This window comes from Caenorhabditis briggsae, assembly GCF_000004555.2.
Source record: "Caenorhabditis briggsae complete genome, chrII, whole genome shotgun sequence".
NCBI lineage: Eukaryota > Metazoa > Nematoda > Chromadorea > Rhabditida > Rhabditidae > Caenorhabditis > Caenorhabditis briggsae.
In genome coordinates, this window is record NC_013486.2 from 12,030,177 (window position 1) to 12,054,687 (window position 24,511).

At 34.8% G+C, this 24,511-nt stretch overlaps 2 protein-coding genes and 1 non-coding gene across 3 annotated transcripts; 1 reads left to right on the plus strand and 2 right to left on the minus strand.

The window, feature by feature from the left end:
- Positions 1–2,531: 2,531 nt before the first annotated feature.
- On the minus strand, positions 2,532–3,696 carry CBG20936 (the record flags this gene model as incomplete). The annotated part of the gene is made up of 2 exons (XM_002631688.1): positions 2,532–2,923; positions 3,660–3,696. The coding sequence occupies 2 exons, from the start codon at positions 3,694–3,696 to the stop codon at positions 2,532–2,534; spliced, it is 429 nt and encodes a 142-aa protein (XP_002631734.1).
- Positions 3,697–6,361: 2,665 nt separating this feature from the next.
- Positions 6,362–15,740, plus strand: CBG20937 (the record flags this gene model as incomplete). Its single annotated transcript, XM_045242768.1, has 9 exons — positions 6,362–6,560; positions 7,987–8,190; positions 8,607–8,716; positions 10,681–10,854; positions 11,518–11,765; positions 12,001–12,149; positions 12,195–12,334; positions 13,266–13,398; positions 15,676–15,740. The coding sequence occupies 9 exons, from the start codon at positions 6,362–6,364 to the stop codon at positions 15,738–15,740; spliced, it is 1,422 nt and encodes a 473-aa protein (XP_045097180.1).
- Positions 8,219–8,290, minus strand: CBG28546. Its single transcript has one exon. It is a non-coding gene (tRNA).
- Positions 15,741–24,511: the final 8,771 nt, after the last annotated feature.

The window sequence follows — 24,511 nt, forward strand, 5'->3', positions numbered from 1 at the left end:
CATTGAAGATTTTATGTTTTGCACTCCTCCTGGACAAGTTAACCCATAAATTCAAATTTCGTGTGTCGAATTGTCCACGAGGAGTCNAAAATCCAAAATCGATCAAAAGTCTCGAATAGTCGAATTTCAACGATTTTTAGTCATTTTTAAAAGGGAAATTTTAAGTTTTCAACTTTTTTTTCATGTTTTCAGTACAAAAAAAGGAACAAAAAGGGATGTATTTCAAAAATCAAAAATAAAAGGAATTTCCAAAAGTTTTATGAATGCAAAGTTTTTAATTTATCTGTTTTACGATTTCCCAAGTTTTTAAAGTGATCAGAAACTTGAGATCCATGCTCCAGACTTCTGAAAATGATCAAAATGGCCGAAAATGAACTGAAAAATTGATTTTTGTACATCTTATTGGTACTGTATCTGCTCATGACCCCAAATATTTTGTGCACCTCTTAATGACGTGGAACACATCAAAAAACGTGTGGAACTCGACACAAATTGGGGGAAACCTTGTCTCTTCTTCTCGCCTCTTTCATCTCCTTTCGCCGTTTTTTAAACGAGATCGAATTTCGAATTCCCGCAAAAAAGAGACAGAGTTAACTGCCAACAAAGTTCAAATTGCTCATTTTTGTTGAGCAAGGAGAACTCATTTTTTGAATGATGATGCACTTGTCAAGAAATATGAGTTTTGAACTTTTTTCGCTTTGAAATCCATCTCTACTTCACCTGAAGATGTGAGAATAGGGCTCAAATTACACATTCTTGGTTATCATAGTTATTTTTTTGAAAACTGTGATTTTTGATTTTGAATGTTTGAAAATTTGAGAATCTGAAAGTTACAGATTCTTAAATTGGAATATCCGGAATCCTGAGATTCTGAAATTCTGAAATTCAGATCATCTGAGATTCTGAGATTTCGAAATTCTGAAATTCTTAGTTTCTGAGATTCTGAGATTCCGAGATACTGAGATTCTGAAATTTTGAGATTCTGAGAATGAGAGAATGGAGATTTTGAGATTCTGAGATTATTAAATTTTTAAATGCTGAAGTTTTAAAATTTTGGAACTTCAAATTTCGAGAGATTCAGATCCTAATTTATTTCCATAACCTTCGGATTTTTTTTCAAAATCCAAATTCAAAATTTTTCAAACTACCCTTTTTCACAAATTGTCCCATCAGCTGATTTATTTTACTTCAAAACGATCAAGTTCTTCTAGATAAACATCTCAAAAAATATTTTGAGATTTTAATCTTTTATTTTTATTTTTTGCAAAAGACCCCCCAAGTTTCCCCCATCTTCCTTTAACTTTCAACTTCCAGGCTAGTAATCTTAGTTCTTTCAAAAGATATCAAAAACCTGTCAATTGATAAAATGTTTATCGTAATCTCAGTAACATTTGATCCTTTGACTACTTTTTGATTTTACAGAAAGCGAGATATATCGGTTTAAAGTTAACAATTGGGGTGGCCGAGCTGGAGCAACTTTGAGCCATCTTCTTTTGAAAGATATCAAAAAGTAATCAACTAATAAATTGTTTATCATAATATCATTACGATTTTATCCGTTGATCACTTTTTGATATCTTGCACAGGAACCGAGATATATTGGCACAAAGGTGGATATCATTTTGGACCAGAAGGATATTCTAAACGAACGAATAACTGGAAAGTTTTCGCATTTGGAAGAGATAAAAACACAAAGAGTGAAAGTATAAATGACATGAAATCAGCGGCATCTCATCATCCATCTTTTTTTTTGGCGTTTTTCCAAAGTCTGTAAACATAATTGTAGTGGGAAAATGGGAAAAAGAGGAAGGGCAGGATGCGAAAAGGGAACAAAACCCCACCGCCAAAAACATGTGATCATTTTTCGCTCCTCCTCGACAAAACAGACCCGCACGTCTCTTTTTTTCTTCTTTTCGATGTGTTGCTTCTTCTTCTTCCATGCTTGCTTCTTTTATCATTTTCGTCTCTGACCCCGGGTCTTGTTTTTCTGGAGATTTGAGATTTTTGAGAAAAAAAAGAGGAGAGATACTCGCTTTTTTCTCCTAAGTTTCCAAGTTTGTTCGATTTAGGAGAGAAAGAGAAGAAGAAGAACCATTTAGGTTTGTTTTGGGTGCAGATTTTCATTTTATATTGTTTTTTGAGATTCTGAGATTCCCAGTTTATTATATTTTTAAAATGTTGATGTCCTGAGAGATTTTGAGATTCTAGGATTTTTTGAGTTTCCGAGGTTCCAAGAAAATTTTAGTTCTGGAAGTCCGATGTTTGAAGTTTGAGAATGTAAGAATGTAAAATTCTGAAGTTTCGAAGATTCTGTAATTCTCAAAATCTGACAATCTGAAATTTTTGAAATTATTTTTTTTTCGGAATTTCCTGGTTTTTTTTTTGATTTTTCTGAATTTTTAGAATTTTCCAATTTTGCGAATTTTTCAAACTTTCTGAACTTTCGACTTTTCTGAAACTTCGAACTTCTGAATTTCTGAATTTTCGAAGTTTCAGAATTTTCAATTGTTGAAAATCAGAGATTCAGAGATTCAGAGAATTTGAGATATTGAGATTCTGAGATTCTGAGATTCTGAGATTCTGAGGTTCTGAGATTCTGAGATTCTGAGATTCTGAGATTCTGAGATTCCGAGATTCTGAGATTCTGAGATTCTGAGATTCTGAGATTCTGAGATTCTGAGGTTCAGAGATTCAGAGAATTTGAGATATTGAGATTCTGAGATTCTGAGATTCTGAGATTCTGAGGTTCTGAGATTCTGAGATTCTGAGATTCTGAGATTCTGAGATTCTGAGATTCTGAGATTCTGAGATTCTGAGATTCTGAGATTCTGAGATTCTGAGATTCTGAGATTCTGAGATTCTGAGACTCTGAGATTCTGAGAGTCTGAGATTCTGAGATTCTGAGATTCCGAAATTTCTAAATCTGAAAATCTTTAAATTGCTTCAAAATTCCAAAATTCGGAAATTCTGATTTTCCAAATTTCGGAAAATCAGAGTTTTTGAAAGTGACTAACCAAAACATAATTATAAATCACAAGTTCAGAGGAGTATATAATTTTCAAGCCACCAATTTTTTTAGCCTTCGAAAATTGCCACTTCCGAATCTCATATTTGATATTTTTGAATTTCCTGATAATAGAAAAGTTTTAAAAAATTTTAAATTTTTGAGTTTTTTTCAATTTTGGAATCTTGGAAAATTGTACTTTTGGAATTTCGTTTTGAATCTGAGAATTCAGGAATCCAAAAAAATTTGAACCCTCCGTGCCAGCCTTTTTGAAGCTTAGAGTTTCCTAATTTCAGGTTTCCGCTCCTCAAAAAATAATTTACGATTGTCTCAAATGTCTCTGAATCTCTTCATCTCTCACACTATTTCTCCCTCTCTTCATGTGCATAAAATTATTCGTACCCACCTAAACATACATTTTCTTGTCTTCTTTTACTTTTTCCATGAACCCCTTATTGTCTTGTCAGTCTAGTACTACTAGGACCCCCTCCCCCCATTCCAATCCGGTTCAAGAGTGATTTACGAGCAATTTGTGTATTTTCTTGTTCATTTTCCCTCGTCAGATACTAAAAGAAGGAAGAAGAGCGAATATGGTTTCCCTCCACCACAACCTAGTACGTAACGAAAAACGGAAATGGTCATTTTCATTACTCACTTCTTTTTTTTTGTTTCAAATGAAATAGAATTTTCATTCCGCTTCTCTATGGAACGAAAATATGAATCATTTATGAGCTTCTGGAGCGGTTTTGTATAATTTTTTGAAATTTATCGTAAACACTCTAATAGAACAACACCCGGACCATCCACTTTGAGCCTATATATCTCATTACTTTTAAAAGATATCAAAAAGTTGTTAACTGATAAAATATTTATCATGATATCAGCAACATTTTATTAGTTAACGACTTTTTCATATCTTTCACAGAGAATGAGATACATGGGTTCAAATTTGGCGAGTCGGGTGGCGTTCTATTAGAGTGTTTACGGTATTTCATAAAGTCAGAATTATAGAGTTTGTAAATTCTGAAATTTCGAAAGTCCTAGTTTTTGAAAGTGACTGACCAAAACATAATTATAAATCACAAGTTCAGAGAACATATAATTTTCAAGTCAATAATTTTTTATCTTTTAGAAATTGCCACTTTTGATTCTCATGCTGATATTTTTTGAATTTGTATAATTCCTGATCGTGGAAATTTTGGATTTTCCCGAAAATTCTAAAATTCTCAAAAATACCGTATTTGTTTTCATAGAACCCCATTCAAACCGTCAACTTTGAGCTGAATTATCTCTGTTCTTATCAAAGATATCTAAATGTTGTCAACTGATAAAATATTGGTGATATTATGATGAGCAATTTCTTAATTGACAAACTCTTGATATCTTTTACAGTTACAGAGATAACTGGCCTCAAAGTTTACTCAAATTTGGTGGACACTTATCAGAGGATATACGGCATATTTCTGAAATTCCTATTTTTTCTTGTCATAATTTTTCTTGAGTCGATGATTCTTAGGAATAAAAAACCTGAAACTCCTGGATTCTAGAACGTTGGGTTTTGTAAGATTTTGAGAGTCTCATAATTTTTTCTGAAATTAGATTTCAAGACTTTAGGATTCTGTGAATGAATGCGGAAAATCTGAAGTTCCAATTTTCCGCATCTTTCATATCCGAAATTCCGAACTTCTGTATTTTTTGAACTCTGACATTCTGGAGATCTGAAATCCTGAGATCCCAAAATGTTGAAATTCTGAAATTTGTTTCTGAGAATGTCTTAATCCCTTATCGAAACGGCTCTTTTCGTGTTTCGACACAAATTCTGGGGAAAATCCTAAGCTCTCCAATTCGAACCCAGATTTTTTTGAAAATGCCAAAATCTCATTTTCTGCAAAATATGCCCTTTCCATCCTTCTAGAACTATACTAACATCTGAAAGTCTACATGCCCTATTCTTCCGATTCCATGACTCATTTATGTCGTTCCAGCTACTATGACATTCCGTTCAATATAATCGTATCATCAAAAGTACAAAATTACGAATTCTCTGACTTCTGGAGCTCATTTCAAATAAATTATTCCAGCTCTTTCGTATCAAAAAACGTTCCTCCCCCATTCGTTTTTTCTTTTCTCACACCCTTTCCCATTCAACCTCACCTGAATAGAAAAGAAAGGATTCAAAACTTCTCTCTTTCTCTCTCTCTCCCATAACCAAAAACTACAAAAGCCGGAAACGCGTCTATTCTAAAAATCTCTGCTTCTTTTGGGGTCTCTCTCTCTCTCTCTCTCTCTCTCTCTCTCTCTCTCTCTCTCTTCGGTTCTTTTCTTTCCAAAATATGAAAAGCAACAAAAAGGTAGTCCTTCTTCTTCTTCTCCAGATGTGGAAGAAGAGAGAGAGAGTCTAGAGACTCTGTGCCCATTTGGAACGGAAATTACAATTCGCTCTTTCTCTTTTGCTTCACGTGTAAGAGTGTCCCTCATGTGTACATGTGTACTTCATTTTTCTTAAGGTGTCTGTGGACCCATTTGCTTTATGCGAACTCCAAAATATCCTGAAAGTAACATCCTTTGAAATCTCGCTCTTAAAACTGATGGACTAGAAACCAAACATTAATTGATTTTGAAAGTTTTCAACTGTCCAACGATCTCTGAAAAGCTCCAAAACTTTAATGATTTTTTTGAGATTTCAGACTTTGAGAAGGATTCATGAATGTCAGAATTCCAGAACTCTGAGCTTCTGAATTTCTGAATTTCTGAATTTCTGAATTTCTGAATTTCTGAATTTCTGAATTTCTGAATTTCTGAATTTCTGAATTTCTGAATTTCTGAATTTCTGAATTTCTGAATTTCTGAATTTCTGAATTTCTGAATTTCTGAATTTCTGAATTTCTGAATTTCTGAATTTCTGAATTTCTGAATTTCTGAATTTCTGAATTTCTGAATTTCTGAATTTCTGAATTTCTGAATTTCTGAATTTCTGAATTTCTGAATTTCTGAATTTCTGAATTTCTGAATTTCTGAATTTTCTGATTTTTTGCTCTGACCTAAATTTCTCAAGCACTCTTTGACCTTCTCCCTGTTTTTTTTCTCTCCTTCGGATCTTCAGAATTCTGTTCTATTTCTAGTATGTCACATAGGAGCCATCCTTGTGCTCATCCTCTTAAAAAATTAATTTGACCCCCGTCGTCGTCGTCGTTTCTTTTTCCGGTCCGACGACGGTTGACATATTTCTTTATTTTTGATACATCTTTTGCTATTTGACACCCCCTTCACACATCTTCACCCTCCCTTTGTATGTGCAAATTGTACATATTTATCTCCATCCGAAGAACAAAAATAATTTCCTTCTATTTTTTCCAGATGGGCGAACGAATTCGCCTCTTCTCGACCGCTTCATTCGTCTCACCTGCCACAACATCCAGATGTAGTGAGCCGACGGAAGGGGGCGGAGCTTCAGGGGGACGAGGAACAACGATGACAGTTACAACCAGTGGGTCCGGTGGAACGGTTATCGGTTTGGCAAAGTCACATTCGTTGAATAGTTTCGAAGATTCGACCGGTGAGTTTTTTAAATAGTGTTAGAGAGTTTGAAGCAGTTTCGAAGGCGCGCCAGCTCAATTATCTCGGTTCCTATCAGAGATATCAAGAGTCTGTTAACTGTTAAAATGTTTTTTGCGATACCAGCTACATTTTTATAGTTTACAGATTTTTGATATCTCTTATGGGAACCGAGATAAATAAGAATACAAAGTTACCATTCATGCTCTAACAGAACGCAATAAAAAATGTTGGTGATATTATAACAAACATTTTATTAGTTGGCAGATTTTTTATATCTACTATAGGAACCGAGATAATTGAGCTCAAACTTGACGTATAGGATGAATTATTTTAGAGCATCTATCACAGGTTTGACCTAATTTATCTCGGTTCCTCTGAAAGCTATCTAAAATTTAAAAACGTTCAAAATATAGGTGATGCTCTGATAAACATTTTCTCAGTTAACAAATTTTCGATATCTCTCATAGGAGCCGAGGTAATTGAGCTCAAAGAATAGGGCCACTCTAGCTTCTCCCGAGTGGCACAGTCGGTAGTGGCGCCGCACCTTCAATATCCACAATTTCAATTTCTTTCAGGGCTTATATTAACAAAATTTCGAGAAAAATTTTTTAGAATCCCCTCCCCCCCTTAAAGAGAGATTCTACAGTAATCCCTAATTACGAACAACAAAAAAATCCAAACAACATCTCTCGATGTTTTCTGTTCCCCTTTTCTGAAGACCCCCTTTAGGCCACCCCTCTTCTTCCCGCACCTTTTCGGTAAATATTTTTGGAACCACCAACAAGCCGTATTTGCCTATGTGGGGTCAACCACCAACAATTTCTCTGCCCCTCTCTCTCTCTCTCTCTCTCTCTCTCTCTCTCTCCAGCTAACAATATTTTTAGTATTTCCAAACACGGTCTCAAGGGACATCGTCTGAACTCTTGACCGTTTCTAATTCTTGTGAAAAGTTCCACCTCGTTTAGGAAACTTGACTAATTACTATCTTTTTTGCCAGCTATCTTTATGTGCTCTTTCATCCCAAAAATTCCCTTTTCTCTTTTCTTTTAGCTCTCCAGAAGTGTTGCAATATATTTTTTAATAATTTATAAAATTTTGCCACCAAAAAAGAGAAAAAATGTGAAAGATAGAAGACTATTTTTCCGTAAAACCTGTAATAGAAGGGCCCCCTAGCTTTTAAATTCGAGCCGATCTTTCTCGGTTCCTGTCAAAGGTATCAAAAAGTTTTCAACTGATGAAATAATGATAATTTTATCATTTCACTATAATTAACCACTTTTTGATATCTTTCACAGGAAGCGAGATGATTGAGCTCAAAATTGACATTTGTGGACCCGTTCAACTACATTTTACTTCTTTTAAAACGTTAAAATGGCAAATGAGCTCCCTTGAGAACCTGAAAATTCGAGTTTCAAATTTTCCAGCGCCAGTCTTCGTGTCGACAACAACGACGCGGTGTCAATCGGGTAGGAAAAGTCATCAATTGAACCATCAGAGGAACAATTCCGGTGTAATAGGAATCACAACAGAAGAGCATCATCGAAACTTCGAGAAGAAAAAGTCGAGGATAGATGCCATCGGGTCACTGTTATCACTGCCAAGTCACGACGAGCCAATGAGCAATTCAGGTTAGCCAAAAAAAACGAAAAAAGCATCTTCCCTTGCGGGCAATCGAACCCCGGCCTTATGGGTGAGAGCCATAAATCCTAACCACTAGACCACAACGGAGCGTGAAGAACAGAGAAGGAGAGGGCATACACATTGCCGCGGTTTTCTCTTCCTCTCTCTCTATCTCTCGTTGCACGAGAAAATAAGTTGAACAGTTGACCAGAGGAGAAGAGAGAAGATTCTAGACACAATCCAGTGATCCGAAAGGTCCCCATTGTTCCTTTTGTGTTGTCGGGTGCAAACTTTTCGAAAAAAAAGGAATTCATTATTCTCTTCTTTCTGGTCCTTCTACACGTATTCAAGTACAACACCAGCCAACATTTCGGGGGGTCATTCAACAGAAACCAATCACCTAAAGTGCCTCTTTTTCTTGCAGGAATGGATTCGGTAGATCTGGAAAAAGGGCTAGAAAAGGACGTCTCACAGCTGGGAATTCTTTGTCATCACTGCTCGACGACGGATTTAACGTGTCCGAAAACGCAGAAGGTACACACTTTTTTTATTGGTTTGAACTCTCTTTGACCCAGAGGGTCAAAGGGTCTTTTTGATGGTTTCTGGTGTTAGGACCGACAGATGGGTTAAAGAAGAAGTCTCGTAAAATCGAAGAGAATGAAATTGGGAGCAAAGAAAACGCGAGGGGTCATCTTCTTACTTTGACCCTAGTTAAATCGATTCCTGTAATAGATAGCGAAAGTTTGTCATTAACAAAATGTTTATCATAATATCGGTAAAATTTTATCAGTTGACAACTTTTTGATATCATTCACAGAAACCGAGATAAATGAGGTTGAAGTAGGGATGATAGGATTCCACAACTTCCTCCTGTCACCTAAACTCAAATTAGCTCAGTTCTTGTAAAAGATTTCAAAAAGTGGTCAACTAATAAAATGTTTATGATAAAATTATTTACATTTTATTAGTTGACCTGTTTTTGATACCATTTCCAAGAAGCGAGATAAATTTGGTCAAAGCAGAGAGACCCTTCTATTTACGACAAAGGTTAAAAGTCAACTGTTGTCTTAAAATAGCAAATTTAAAAACTTATAATTAAAATTCTTTGAAAAAATTAGGCTAAACTTTTTCAAGCTGAGTGCTGAAACTATACAATTTACAAAAAAAAATTTTTAAATTGCTTTCAAAAAATTCAAATTCCCTCCCAATTTTTCAGAGTAAATTTTAGGCTGAAAACTAATAAGTAATATCGAATTTTCTTCTACTCCCGAATCACCTGATTCGCAAATTTGAGCCTAAAATCGTATCGGTGTTTACGTACTTTCGGCGCTACAGTAACCCAAAAAAGACGTAAATCTACAAAATAATAAAAGAAACCTAGTTGTTTTGCTTCTAGATTTTGAGCTCAATTATCTCGGTTCCTGTGAAAGATATCAAAAATGTGTCAACTGATAAAGTATTGGTAAAATAATGATAAATATTTTATCAGTTGACAAAATTTTGATATTTTTTACATGTACTGTAATTAGCGACAAACCCCTTTTAAAAAGCAAAGTATCGAAGAATTGCTGAAAGAAGTTGAATTCTCATATTTTTCGATTGTTTTTAGAGCTTTCTAGCCAACAGTCATACTCTTACTTCTATTTCAGTTCCTTTTCAGTTAGTATACATTTTTATACAAATTTTGAAGACTAGAACTTTCACTTTTCGAATTCTTTCAAGAAAATCATAAATGCCGTAAACTACATAATAGAAGCCCACCCAAACCGTTACCTTTGAGCTTATATATCTTATTTCCTGTGAAATATATCAAAAAATGGTCAATTGGCAAAATATGTATTATAATATCACCAATACTTTATCAGTCGACAGATTTTCGATATCTCTCACAGGAACCGAGATATATAAGCTCCAAGTTAAGAGATCGCTGGTTAGAGCCGACTTTTTAATTGTTTGGTCTCAAAGTTGGCAAGTTGAATAGCCCTCTATTAGGGTGTTTACAGTAATTTGAATTTAGTTTTGAAATAATCTCACCCAATACAAAGAAATCCAAAATTTCTGGAACATTCTTCTATTTTTTTTTCAAATAATCCTCGTCTACACCTGTCCACCACAGGCAAGACAACCTGTCCACCAGGTGATGTGTTTCAAAATAATGATCATTTGGGTCATCAATAGACGGAGAGTCTCATTCTCTTTCCATTTCTCAAGGGCGTTCTTTTTCCACAAACTCCCACAAATGTCTTTTTTCGAAAAAGTTGAATCGTGCCAGGCGGGGTGACAGGTGTCCAATTCATGGGTAAGGGCCATCTGTTTAGGATTTTTTCTATATCAACGCATTCCCTATTTTTCTTCTATTCTTCTTAAAATTTTTCTTCTGAATAGACGTCTTCTGAAGATTCAGAAAACAATAGGATCAGCAAAATGAATATGGTGTGTTCCATTTTTTCTCCAAATCCCTTAACCCCCCTCTTTCTATACAATTTTGTCATTTTCAGGAGCTGCCATCACCATCTGCATCATCCGTTTATTCATTGGCAAGATCCGATATGTCCAACGAGCCGTTGTGCAGAATTTGTCATTGCTGTTGGCCTCCAGATTCCAATGATCCACTGATTTCGCCGTGTAGATGTTCTGGATCCTTGCAGTATGTACATGTTTCGTGTTTGATGGTGAGTTTTGATTTATGGATCTCAGACTCTCAATACTTCAGAATCTTAAAATCTTAAAAATTTGGAATTTTAAAATCTCAGGATCTCAGAATTTCAGAATTTCCGTATAATAGAGTCTCAGAATCTCAGAATCTGAATATTCAGAATCTGAATATTTGAGGTTTGTAAATTACGAAATTTCCAGATTGTTAGATTTAGCAGCTTCAAAAATGTTATGATATTTAAAGTTTTGAAAGTTTGAAAAGATTTTTGAGGTTCGAAATTCCAATATTCAGATTTTCGGAGCATCTTTAATTATCAGAATCTGGTAGTCTGAAAAACGGCCTTTCTAAATATGTGACTCTGAAAAATTGTGTGATTCTGAAAACCTGAATTTGTGTGAAGTTCTGAAGGCATCCGAGAACATTAGAAGTTATAATTTATCGGGTTTTCTGGGCCATTTTATTCACCTGGTGGGCTTTTTAGGCCATTTTATCATGGTGGCCTAACTTTTCCAAGTTCAGTTTTCTAGGTCACCGTGGGAAATTGCCTAGGAAACATACCAGGTAAATATTAAGCTATTTCTTGGCCATTTACCATGGTGGCCTAGAAAACTTAACTTGCAAAATTTGGGCCACCATGCTAAAATGTCTTTCGAAAGACCCAAAAATTCCAATTTTCCAGCACTGGCTCGATATCTCATCTCGAAAACTGCACCGACCGGCCATCTGTGAACTGTGTTTATACAAATACAGAAGACGTCGAGTGCTGAAATATCGTGAGATGAAGCTTCCACAGTGTGCTCAAGCCGATATTCGATTCTACACACTTTTTGTTATTGCAATTGTTTTGATGATTCTATCGGCGTTTGCCACTGTCGTCTGTTTTCAACTGGAAAAGAGTTACGGGTTACCAGCGGAGCTTAGGAATCGGTTAGTTTTATATTTTCTGCTTTGATCAAATTTATCTTGGTTCCTGTGCAAGATATCAACAAATTTTCAACTAATAAAATGTTTATGAGATTATGGTAAACATTTAACAGTTTACAACTTTTTGCTATCTTTGACAGGAACCGAGATAAATAAGCTCATAGGGGCCCTTATATTACAGGTTTTGACAAAGCCTCCAAACTCCCACTGGATCTCTAAATTTGCAAATTCTTTCCAGAACCATATCCCCAATGAACGTGGAAGGTGTCGCCAGTGATTTATCCCCAGCTGCACCTCCTCCTGCTCCGCCCTCTCTCACTGCCGTGGCTCCGAATACAGAAGACTCAACGACGGCTAGTGTGGTGTTAGGTGCAAGAAAACGAATCGGTAGGGGTTGAAAAAATTGCTGAAAATTTCATGAAAATTTTGCAGGTGATATAACAGTAAGTGCCTCCTCAAAAGACGAGTACGGTCGGCGTGACGACGCCGAAAATGTGTTATCGACGGTGACGCTGATCGCCGCAATGGTCTTCTTCCTTAGCTTTTTCCTCGCCATGTATGCTCATGTTAAGGTGAGTCAAGATTACTGTATTTTTTTGAAATTTTTCTGGAAATTTTTTCTTTAAATACACCAAAACCAATCATTTTTCAATGTTTATGGCCTAAAAATTTGAATTTCTCGCCGTAAAAAATCTATAGAACTCCAAAGGAATCGAACTTTTCCCATTTCTGCTCCACAACGATCCCTCTTACCCACTGCGCCACGCAACGCGCACCCACAGCCACGGCGCAACAAAGACAAGAAAGCGCGGAGCGCCCACATGGCTCAGTGGGTTAGAAGGAGGGCTTTGATACAGGAATGCCAAAAGTTCGATTCCATTGGTGTTCTATAGGTTTTTGACAGCGGGAAATTCAAATTTTTGAGTTACAAACTATGAAAATAGCTTGGTGTTGGTGTTTTTTGAAAAAATATCCAGAAAAATGTGTCCTTTACAAAAATATCAGGATAATCCCTCGATTCTATGAATCCCTTGAAAACATTTCCCCATTACTTATCCATCCAATTCTTCCCCAAATTCTAACAACCTCTAATTACGGGTAACTGGTTCTTATTTTTATAATTAAACACCTTCTTTCCGAAAAAGGCTTCGCATCTTCTTCTTTTTTATGCATTTCCTCATTTCATTGAAATTCAATCATTCATGAAAAATAATGGATAATGGGTTGTTGGGAAAAAATTGTATAGAATAGAACCTGTAATAGAAGGACCCCTCACTTTTAACTTTGGACCAACTTATCTCGGTTCCTGTCAAAGATATCAAAAATTTGTCAACTAGTAAAATTCTTATCATAATCTGATAAACATTTTATCAGTTGACCATTTTTTGATATCACTCATAGAAATCGAGATATATAGGCTCAAAATTGACAGGGTGGGGTCCTTTTTATTAGAGGTTTTAGGATAAGTTGGAAATTTTCAAAAAATGAAACTTATGATTTCAGTCGGGTCTATCGTTTTGCGGATATTTGACATTATGCTGGAGTTCGAATCTCGAATGGTCTATCGAAGAATACAAACATTCAAGGGACACACAGTATCTGAATAAGTTGGAGGAGTTGCGGCGGAAAATTAATGGTGAGTTGGTATTTTTTGTTCTAGAAGGTTCTGGGAAAATTGAAATTTTTTTGTACCAGCAAGAATATTCTGTTAACGGAATTCCGATATCCGAAAATTTGGACCATTCTCGGAATAAAATTCTGACCTTAATACCGTAAGCACTATAATAGAACCCCAACCGAACCGCCAACCTTGAGCTCATATATCTCGGTTCCTGTGAAAGATATCAAAATATGATCAACTGACAAAATGTTTATAATAATATCAAAAACATTTTATCAGTTATTACATTTTTGATATCTTGCATAGTTGCCGAGGTAATTGAGCTCAAACTTGACAGTGTGGGGGCCCTTCCTTTACAGGTCTTACGGTATTCTAGAAGACAATGAAAGTACCTTGAAAGCGTTTTGAAATTTTTTGAAACATTCTAAATTTTTGTTTCCATTTTTCAAAAACCCCTTTCTCGAAAAACGGCCACCCTGGAAACTCATCAAAAGACATAAAATGGGCATAGCGATAAGAGTCATAAATTTCAATTCAATATTTACCTATTCAAACAAAAATGCTATCTATAAGAGTCGAGACGAATTGGTGTGTGTCTTTTGTGTTGTTCCAGCTGTGTAGAATTGGCACACACAAATACATGAATACTAATAAGAATACAGGATCTGGGTGGGACATTTTATGTGTTAACGAAGCCGACAATTGTGCTATATAGATTTATTTTTATGGTTATGGTTAATCCTTTTCTTTGATATTACGTCTTCAGATGACACCCTTAATAGCAAGTAAGCAAATAAGAGATTGGGAAGGTTAGAAAAATTTGGAGTTGAGAAAATTAGGGAATCACAGAGGAGGAAGGACCTAAAATATTTGAAAAATTAAATTTAAGAAAAAAAAGTATAGGTCTGAAATTTTGATTTTATCGAGAGACGCCAGATTCGCGAATTCAGAACTTTCCAGAATTTTCATATTCGAGATTTTATGACTTTAAAAAGTGAAAAAAAAGAGATTCTGAGATTCTGAGATTCTAAGATTCTGAGATTCTGAGATTCTAAGATTCTGAGATTCTGAGATTCTGAGATTCTGAGATTCTGAGATTCTGAGATTCTGAGATTCTGAGATTCTGAGATTCTGAGATTCTAAGATTCTGAGATTCTGAGATTTTGAGATTCTGAGATTCTGAGATTCTGAGATTCTGAGATTCTGAGAGTCTGAGATTCTGAGATTCTGAGAGTCTGAGATTCTGAGATTCTGAGATTCTGAGATTTAGAGATTCTGAGATTCTGAGATTCTGAGATTCTGAGAATCTGAGATTCTGAGATTCTGAGATTCTGAGATTCTGAGATTCTGAGATTCTGAGATTCTGAGATTCTGAGATTCTGAGATTCTGAGATTCTGAGATTCTGAGATTCTGAGATTCTGAGATTCTGAGATTCTGAGATTCTGAGATTCTGAGATTCTGAGATTCTGAGATTCTGAGATTCTGAGATTCTGAGATTCTGAGATTCTGAGATTCTGAGATTCTGAGATTCTGAGATTCTGAGATTCTGAGATTCTGAGATTCTGAGATTCTGAGATTCTGAGATTCTGAGATTCTGAGATTCTGAGATTCTGAGATTCTGAGATTCTGAGATTCTGAGATTCTGAGATTCTGAGATTCTGAGATTCTGAGATTCTGAGATTCTGAGATTCTGAGATTCTGAGATTCTGAGATTCTGAGATTCTGAGATTCTGAGATTCTGAGATTCTGAGATTCTGAGAGTCTGAGATTCTGAGATCCTGAGATTCTGAGATTTAGAGATTCTGAGATTCTGAGATTCTGAGATTCTGAGAATCTGAGATTCTGAGATTCTGAGATTCTGAGATTCTGAGAATCTGAGATTCTGAGATTCTGAGATCCTGAGATTCTGAGATTTAGAGATTCTGAGATTCTGAGATTCTGAGATTCTGAGAATCTGAGATTCTGAGATTCTGAGATTCTGAGATTCTGAGATTCTGAGATTCTAAGATTCTAAGATTTTAAGCTTCTAAGATTCTAAGATTCTAAGATTCTAAGATTCTACGATTCTAAGATTCTAAGATACTAAGATTCTAAAATTCTAAGTCTCTGATATTCTGAGATTCCCCGAATTTCTTCACAGCTTTCATGAACAAAACTTAACTAGTCAATTCTGTCGCCCTGTGTGCAATAGAGCGAGCATGCATTTTCCGCCCGACATCCCAATAAAATCTTGCCTATCCGATTACATACACTTTCCCTTTTTTTCCTAAAAAAATTCCCATTTTTTGCAGAAAAACAGAAGAAAGCCGCCGACGAAGTGGAACCATTACGAAGTTCTGTGATTGTTCTTGAATAGTTTTTTATCTTTTTTTGCAATTCTATTATATCTTTTCTTTTTTATACCACAACATTTATCTCTTTCTATTACGACCAAATTGTTTGTAAAAATGTGAAAAATTGTTTTCCAAATCCCAAAAATCAAATCCTCCCAAAAATCTGTGAGACCATCTTTTTTTCAATTTTACTGTTCTAAAAAATGTTCTTGAATTCTCAAAAAAAAGTTTCCTCAATTCTCAAATCGCCCCCCAATTCGGTTATGTTGCCTTTATGCAAATGTTTGCAAAACGAAAATTTTTTCCTGTGTGTTTATGTCTTCCTTCTTCTTTTTCCCCCTTTTTACCATTCTTTCATTTTTCTATTCGTTTTTGTAACCTCCTTCTTTTTTCCAGTTTTTATATTTCTCTTTTTTCCATTTCTTACCATTTTATGTAATAAATATATTATCTTAAATTTTAAAACTATTTAGGTTCATAGACGAGATAAAAATACATAGAAAAAATACACTGTAAAATCTTAGATGGAGTTGAACTACCAGGTGGCGCACAATTACCCGGTCAGATAAAACTGGGTATATCTTTATCTTGGAACCCGAAAATTGGTAGAAAGGTAGATTTACATATGATTCAAAGCTACTGAAATTTTCAAAGCGTTTCTTCAAATATAGGTATTGTTATGGTTGCAGAAAGAGGCCAGGGTAATGTTTCTTGTGATCTTGAAGAGATGAAGAAACTTTGACAAGCGATAACTTATCTTAAAATTGATAAAATCATTGGAAACATTGCCAGTTTACTGATGAATAATTTGAATCTCCGCACCCCAAATTTGAGGCCAGTTACCCTAAAAATTTTATGCTAGTACTAACTTGAGTCCAGGGAATTATGAGCCACCCTGTATTAGATCATTTTTTACCGTAAATATCTGGATTTTGAACTTTGACACTGGGAAGTTCTAGAAGCTGATATTCTAATTCTCATGCTCAAAAAAACTACAAGGTTGACGATTTCAAATTTCGAGAATAGCAATTTCTGAAGATTTGCGATTTGAAAACTACTAGAAATTTCCAAATTATTTTTTCTCTGCTCCACTCTGGGAAGTTTCAAAAAGTATATTTTTGAATTCAGAATAGCAGTTTCCTTAATTTTCAAATTTATGGTTTATAGGTTATATGAATACAGTACCTGTCAATAAGATATACAAAGACAAAATTTTCAGTTGATTTTCCACCGTTTTAACCATTTTCAGGGGTCTGGAGCTCAGTTGTCAAGGTTTCAATCACTTTGAAAATTTTGGAGAGTCTAAAACAGACCAAGAAAACTTTACATTCCCAGATTTTTTTTGAAAATTCCTAGTTTCTCAGCTAATGACCGATTTCTGAAAGCTATTGACCGATTTCTCAAATAACTGAAAAACTAGGGAAATTTCAAAGTGATCGGAAACCTGATAGTTCCAGAATCCGGAAAATCTCTGAAAATCCCCCGAAAAATACGTTTTTATCTATCTTATTGGCAAACGCTGTACATTTTCTGACGCCTTCTACCCCCCCTATCCAAAACAATGAAACCAAACAGTCTCGAGAAAACGGTAATTCTTCGATTCCACTCACATCTCGCTAATCCCCTCTGATAATTAGTGTGAACGTCTTCTGGTGTCGTCTGAAGGTCGAATTCTTCTACTTCCGAATCTTTCTAATTGATAGAAGATATATATTCTTCTTCTTCCTCTTTTTCCCAGAAAACCCTATTTGCTATATAGGAAGAAGAAGCATTGGAATGGACAGTATGTGTCGGAATGAATTAAATTCAAATTCCCGCCCATTTCTTTTTCCGAGTGATCGTGATGGTTTTCGACAGTCTTTGGGATTTCATACAAATTTGGGGCGGTACGGAACAGGAGAGAAATAGAGAAAGAAACAGAAAATTGGTTTTCAATTTCTCTTTTTTTCTGACGATTCTCATCCTGTTACCAGTTTGTCCTTCTTATTCTGATCTCCTTTTGTTCTTTTTCTTTTTCTTCTTTTTCCATTTATCTTCTCTCCGGTAGAATACAAGGATTTCGTTGTTGTTTTCCCTCATCCATAATTGATTTTGGCTTTCGTTTCGAGGGTTTTGGGCATACTTGCAAAATTCCGGGCCGGGTCGCGGGCCGATGAAGTGCCGGCCCGGCCCGGCCCGCTGTTTGTACATAAGCTGATTAAAAAAATTTTTTTTTCGAAAATTTAATCAAAAACTCTATATTTTTTGACTACTTTCTACTTAGATAATTTTAAAAAGTATGTAACTTTTTTCTTTTTTTAGTTCAAAAAAATGTCCCAATTTTTCATTGGAAATTTTCTTTTACTGAGAAAGGGCGGGCCGGGTCACGGGCCGGGCCGGGCCGGGCCGGGTCGCGGGACGGGCCGGGCCGAGAAAATTGTCGCTTTGGCCCGACCCGGCCCGTTGCAAGTAGGGTTTTGGGGTTTTGGACCTTAATTGGATGTACGATATCTATTGTTTATGACCTGCGAGGGTTTAGGAAAATTTGAGTTTCCAGAACCTTGGAACCAAAGTTTCAGAAATTTTAAATTTTTAGGGTTTTGTTAATTTTTATGATTTCGAGATTTTTCAACTTTCCAAACTTTACAAAATCAAGTTTTTACTAAATTTCTGAATTTTCAAGGATATTTTAAAATGATTTTTTGGAATTTATAATTTCAAGATTTTTAAAACATTTTCAAAATTTAAAAACTTAAAAGTTTGAGATCTTTAAGGTTTTTGCAATTATAAAATTTCTAGATTTTTCACAATTTTTTTTCAATTTTCAGAATTTTGAGAATTTCAAAATTCAAAATTTCAAAGTTTTCCAAGACTTATCACTTACAGATTTTTCAATATTTTTTAAGTTTTTTCAAAGTTATAAGATTCTCAAATTTTATAATTTCAAGATTTTAAAAATTTCAAGATTTTCGGATTATAAAATTTTCGAAATATTTTAAATCTTAAGATTTTTCAAGATTTAAAATTTAAAAAATTCAAAATTTCAATGTTTTTTTCAATTTTAAAGATTTTCAGGATTTTTCGAAATTCAAGATTGTTAACATTTTCAAATTTAATGATTTTTCAAAATTTATAAGTTTAGATTTTTCAAAACTATTTTTCTTCAAAATTCGTAGTTTCAAGTTTTTCAGACTTTTATAAATTTGCTCTTTTCAAAATCTGAAAATTTTGAATGTGCGAACAAAATTTTTACAAATTTTTGAATTTTCAAACTTTCAAAATCGAGTTTGTACAAATTTTTGAACTTCCCAGAATTTTGAATTTTTACAAGATTAGGAGTTCTCACAAATTTTTTAATTATTCAATTTTTAAAAAATTTTTATATGTTTTTCAATTTTCGCACATTTTTGAGCTTTTACAAATAAAAAAAAATTGTTTTAAAAAGTTTTCAAAAAAATTGTAAAATTTCAGAATTTTCGAATTTTAGATTTACAGAATCTCAGGATCTGAAAATCTGAGGATTTGAAAATCTCGAAATCTGGGCAAACCAATATACAGATATACAAGAAGATTTAGAATCCAAATTTGCCTCTTTCCCATGTTCATAAATAAACTGTCCTTCTGTTTCCCTGAACCATCTGGATCATCATTTCACCCCAAAATTGAGACATTTCACCCCCGTTTTTACCCCCGAAAGTGTCTTTATAAATCATTGTGTTAACCCTTCTCCTTCCCAGAATTCGGACCTCTTCTTCTTCTTCCTCTTATAATCTACCATTGTCTTCCTCCTCCCATTTGGTGTGTCCCAACCTAATCCCCTTGTTCATCTAACTTCTAACTTCTTCTTCTTCTTACCCAACTCTTCATCTAATCCTCTTCTCCCGATTGTTCATTTCATTTGATTCCCTCTTTCTCTTCCCGTTCCGAATCCTCAAAGAGCAGCTGTTTGTGTGTTAATGTGCATTTTCTCACTGTCTTCTTATATTGTAAAGATCCTCCTTCCGGAAGGACTGACTGACTTCTTCAGGAGGAACGACAAAAACCAATCGACGAGACAATGATATATGCATTTCTTTTACACCCCCTTCTTCCGTTCCTGCCTAGATCAGTGGCCATTGTTTTGTGTACTATGAGTTGTAAGAATTCACACCTTTGCTTCTGTAGGTGTCCATTTTTTTACACACCCATGGAGTCTTTGGTCCGAACTTTTTGCCTTGAAGACATTCTGGCCTAATTTTCTATTTTTAGAGTGGTTATTTCCTTAAATTTCTTGCATTTTCTTTTGGCAAAAAATATTTACCGTAAAATCTGTAATGAAAGACCCCACACTGCCAAGTTTGAATTAATTTATCTTTGTTTCTGTGAAAGATATCAAAAGTTTGTCAACTGACAAATTGTTTATTATATTATCACCAATCTATTATTAGTTGACCAATTTCTGATATCTTTCACACGGACCGGGATAATTTGGCTCAAAGTTTAAAGATAGTTGACCCTTCTATTATCGGTTTTACGGTAGTTGGTCCTAACTTTCGTCTTGGAAACATTCTGACCAGAGTTTTCTATATTTTGAGGGATATTTCCGTTGATTTTATTTGAAATTTTTCGATAAACCGAAGCGCCAGCTTTGAGCCGAATTATCTCCGTTCCCGTGAAATATATCAGAAATCTGTAAATTTATCAAATATTGTTGGTATTATGATAATTAATTCATCAGTTGACAACTTTCATATCACACGAATCGAGATAATTGAGCTCAGCCTGCACGTATAGGGTTGGCATCCATCAGAGCAAATACGGTATGATAATTTTCACTATCAAAATACTGACAAAAATCACTTTTCAGCTAATTTTTCACAAGCTCTGAATTGTTCAAATTTTCCTCGATTTTTCTATACGATTTTTTCTCTGAAAATCTAGAATCTTCAAGCCCTTTCCCTCTCAATAAACATAACAGAAATCATACTTTTTCTTCCAAATTTTCTTTTCTCTCTCTCTCTCTCTCTCTCTCTCTCTCTCTCTCTCTTCCTTCCTTTTGTCTATTTGTTAAGCATCACGAAAAAAGAGAAACAAAAACATAACGAATCTCTGTGGAGGCAATCCGATACCAATGTTTTATACTGAAATCGGATCCCTCAACTCGAATGGTCTCATCACCCCCAACCATCCACCCTTTTTTTTCTAGGATTAATCCTAAAGTATTTAAAAATTAGCCGTCTTGAAGCATCTATTTGACACGCATGTGTTAGATTGATGGTATCGAACAAAAATGAATGCTAATGATTTCGGAAAACACGAAACAGTGGGTGGTCTCTCTTCTCTCTCTCTCTCTCTCTCTCTCTCTCTCTCTCTCTCTCTCTCTCTCTCTTCCTAAACAACAATACGGTGCGCATTGGTGTTCCCCCATTGCTCTTGAGAGAGCACAGGGAGCCCTGAACTATAGGGAGCCACTTGATTATTCAGTGTGAAGTGTATTTGGCAGGAGGAGTGAAAACACAAAACAATAGGTTAGAGGATAGAGAAAGATCTCGGCACATAGGGAACATATTGGCTTCTTACATTAATCTTGATGGGCTTATGATGTTTGAGTTTTGTTTATACTGTGCTAGCAAAAATTTTATTCAAAAATGATCATTTTTTGAAAATTGTCAAGTCTGGGTGTCTGAAAAATTACTCATTACTTGTCCGTTTGTTTTGAAAACCTCTGGAATCGTAAATCAAATATAGAATTCTATTTTTGTAGTTATCAACTTTTCTGTAAAATTACAGAAGAGTCTCTATGTAACTTTACATCCAACTTTTCTCGGTTTCTGTCAAGTCTATGAAAAATGTGTCTACTGATAAACAGTTTATCATAATATCACCAGTATTTCACCAGTTGACAAATTTCTGATATCTTTCTCGTGAATCAATTGAACTCATATACGGTGGGTTTCTATTAAAGCAAGTACAGTATTTCCGGAATACCCTACAACATTTCCAGATGTTTCTCCCGATTTACGTCACCATATTGATTTTTTTTTGAAAAATATACACATTTGATCGTTTCTAGAATTATATTCCATTTTCAATCCCATGATGATTCACAATGCTTTCTGGAAATTTCTTTTTTCTCATTTTTCCTAACATCAAAAAAAAATATATGATCGTTTGCCCCCTCATTTTTTCGCGGTGATAGAATCATTTGCATATCCACCTACATATGGAACTGTTGACTATTTCATAATGTCCCTTTTTTATGTTCTCGAAGATTCCTAGCTTCTAAACAGAAACTATCGAAGTTGGGTTTCCGAAAACTCAAACAAAAAAAATTGACATGACCCAAACCTGGTCTGAATGATCGTCACACAGCTGTGGTCCTTCTGATAGTTTCATTTTACGGTCAAGTGGATCACCATCTGTGTCAATTCTCAACGGAATTTTCTAGAACTTTTCGAGAAATAGTCAACTTTGGGGTCATAAAAATGATATATTATATATGCCATTTGTAATCAAAAACCTACTGAAATTTACACTGAAATGAAAGTTGGGCCATTTTTATACAATCTACTGTAATCAGTCTAATGGAATGCCCCTCAAACTGTCAACTTTGAGCCCATATATTTCACTTCCTGTAGAAGATATCGAAAAGTGAGAAACTAATAAATTAATCATTATAATATCACGAATATTTTATTAGTTGACATGTTTTTGGTATCTCTAATGGGAAGCGAGATAATTGAGCTTGAAGTGCACTTATAGAGTGGGCTTGTATTAGACCAATTACTGCACTACTTAGTGAGATTTTCAGACAAATTGAAACATTCTGGACTACTTTTTCAGTACTTCAAAGAGTGGACCACATTAAATGTTTAGCATGAAACTGCTACCTATGGAAAACCAGATGTTTATATTTGTATATTTTATCCAACCTAACCGGAAATTTCTCACCTTTTTGCTCTTTTTCCTCTTCTCAGTTTCCGATTTTCCTTGAAAAAATGTGACTCTACAACTGGCCACGTCATGAGGGAGGATCCTGTCACTCTGTGATGGACACACAACACATGTGTTTTTGTTGCACTTCTCAGATGCTTGCTTTTTCTTCTTTTTGATACTTTTGGTTTCTCTTTTGTCTTTCGGGTATACAACTCGTGAAAGTCATTTGTAAGCATGGAATGCTGAAGTTTTCGAATTTCATGTTTCCGAATTTTTGAGATCCTGTGAATGATATCCCTGAAAATTAGCTTTCAGACAAACTTTCAGACATTTCAATTTCAGCTACACTTCCAAAAAAATTTGTTGAAAGTTTTTGATTGACAATTGTTGACTTTTAGCCTCTATTTATTATTCAACCAAATGATTTTTAGTTTTTTTTTTGGGCGTTGATAATCGAGATTTTTTCGAAGGTTCAATTTTTTGAATATACCGTAAAGCTGTGAGTAAAAAAAGCAGAACATATCAACTTTCTCCCAATCTACCGTAAAACCTGCTATAGAATGGGCCTCCATGTTTTCAACTTTGAGCCAATTTATCTCGGTTACTGTAAAAGGTATCAAAAAGTGATAAACTGATAAATTGTTTATCATAAAATTACCAAAATTTTATCAGTTGACACATTTTTGATATCTCTCTCACGAAACGAGATAATTGAGCTCAAAGTGGACGCATAGAGTGGGATTCCATTAGAGCAAATTCAAAAGGTAAAAGTTGAGGGGTGCCCTTCTATTAAAGGTTTTACGGTATATGATGCCTATGATAACATGCACCATACTATTATAAATTTCAATTTTTGAATTTTTCTGTGAAAAATGAATAAATTCACTTTGTTCAAAAAATTGAAAATTATCTGATAGTGGGCTTTCTGGAATTCTCAGAAAATTTATTAAAAATCAAGCTCCAAGTTTTTAGTTTTTCAAAGTTTTGATGAGAAACTCGTTTTTTCAAAGTTGACCTTTTTTCGCGAATTTTATAAACTTAGAAACAATCTTTAACCTACTTTCCCAGATTTCCAAAGATACCGTAAAACCGATAAAAGGGTCCCTTACTTTCTACTTTGAGACAGTTTATCTCAGTTCTTGCGAAAGATATGAAAAAGTTGTCAACTGATAAACTGTTTATCCTAATATCATCAGTATTTTAGTTGACACATTTTTGATATCTTGCACAGGAATAGAAATAATTGAGCTGAAACATGAAAGTAAGGTTTTACGGTAGCTCCATCCATTTTGAAATTTTTATTTCTGGAATTTTCTTTTTTCACCGTTGCCATTTTTCTGAATGACACATACATAAACACCACACTCTGGTAACATAATTATACTCTTTTTCTTCCCTCCTCTTACCGCAAAAACAGTAATTACTCACACTGTTGAACACATGTTGCATATTCTTGCTTCCATACTTTTTCTTTTTTCTCTGCTTCTCTATCTCTCTTTATCTCTCTTTTCATGTTCCAGTATCCCAAAAACAGTAGGTGGAGCTTCACTTCCTCTCTCTGCGTCTCTTCCGATTCTCCACTCTCTCCCTCCATCATAAGCCCCGCCCCCATTTTTTCCCTCCGTTGGGGCATGTGTTTGTGTATGTGTGTCCCCTCTCTCCCTCGTCTTTTTTCGGCTTTTCTTCGTTCAATTTTTTTGGGAAAAAAAACTTTTTTTTGTTCACATACGTTTTTTTGTTCGTTTTTTTCTCTGCATCTCTCATCTCTTATCAGCTGATATGATACGAATTGAGGGGATGATAACGCACCAACCACTTGGTTTTTTTGCAGTCCGCTGTCTATTTTTCTCTGGTTTCTTTTGGTCGTCTCGAAGACAGTTTTTTCCACTCGAATCCAAAA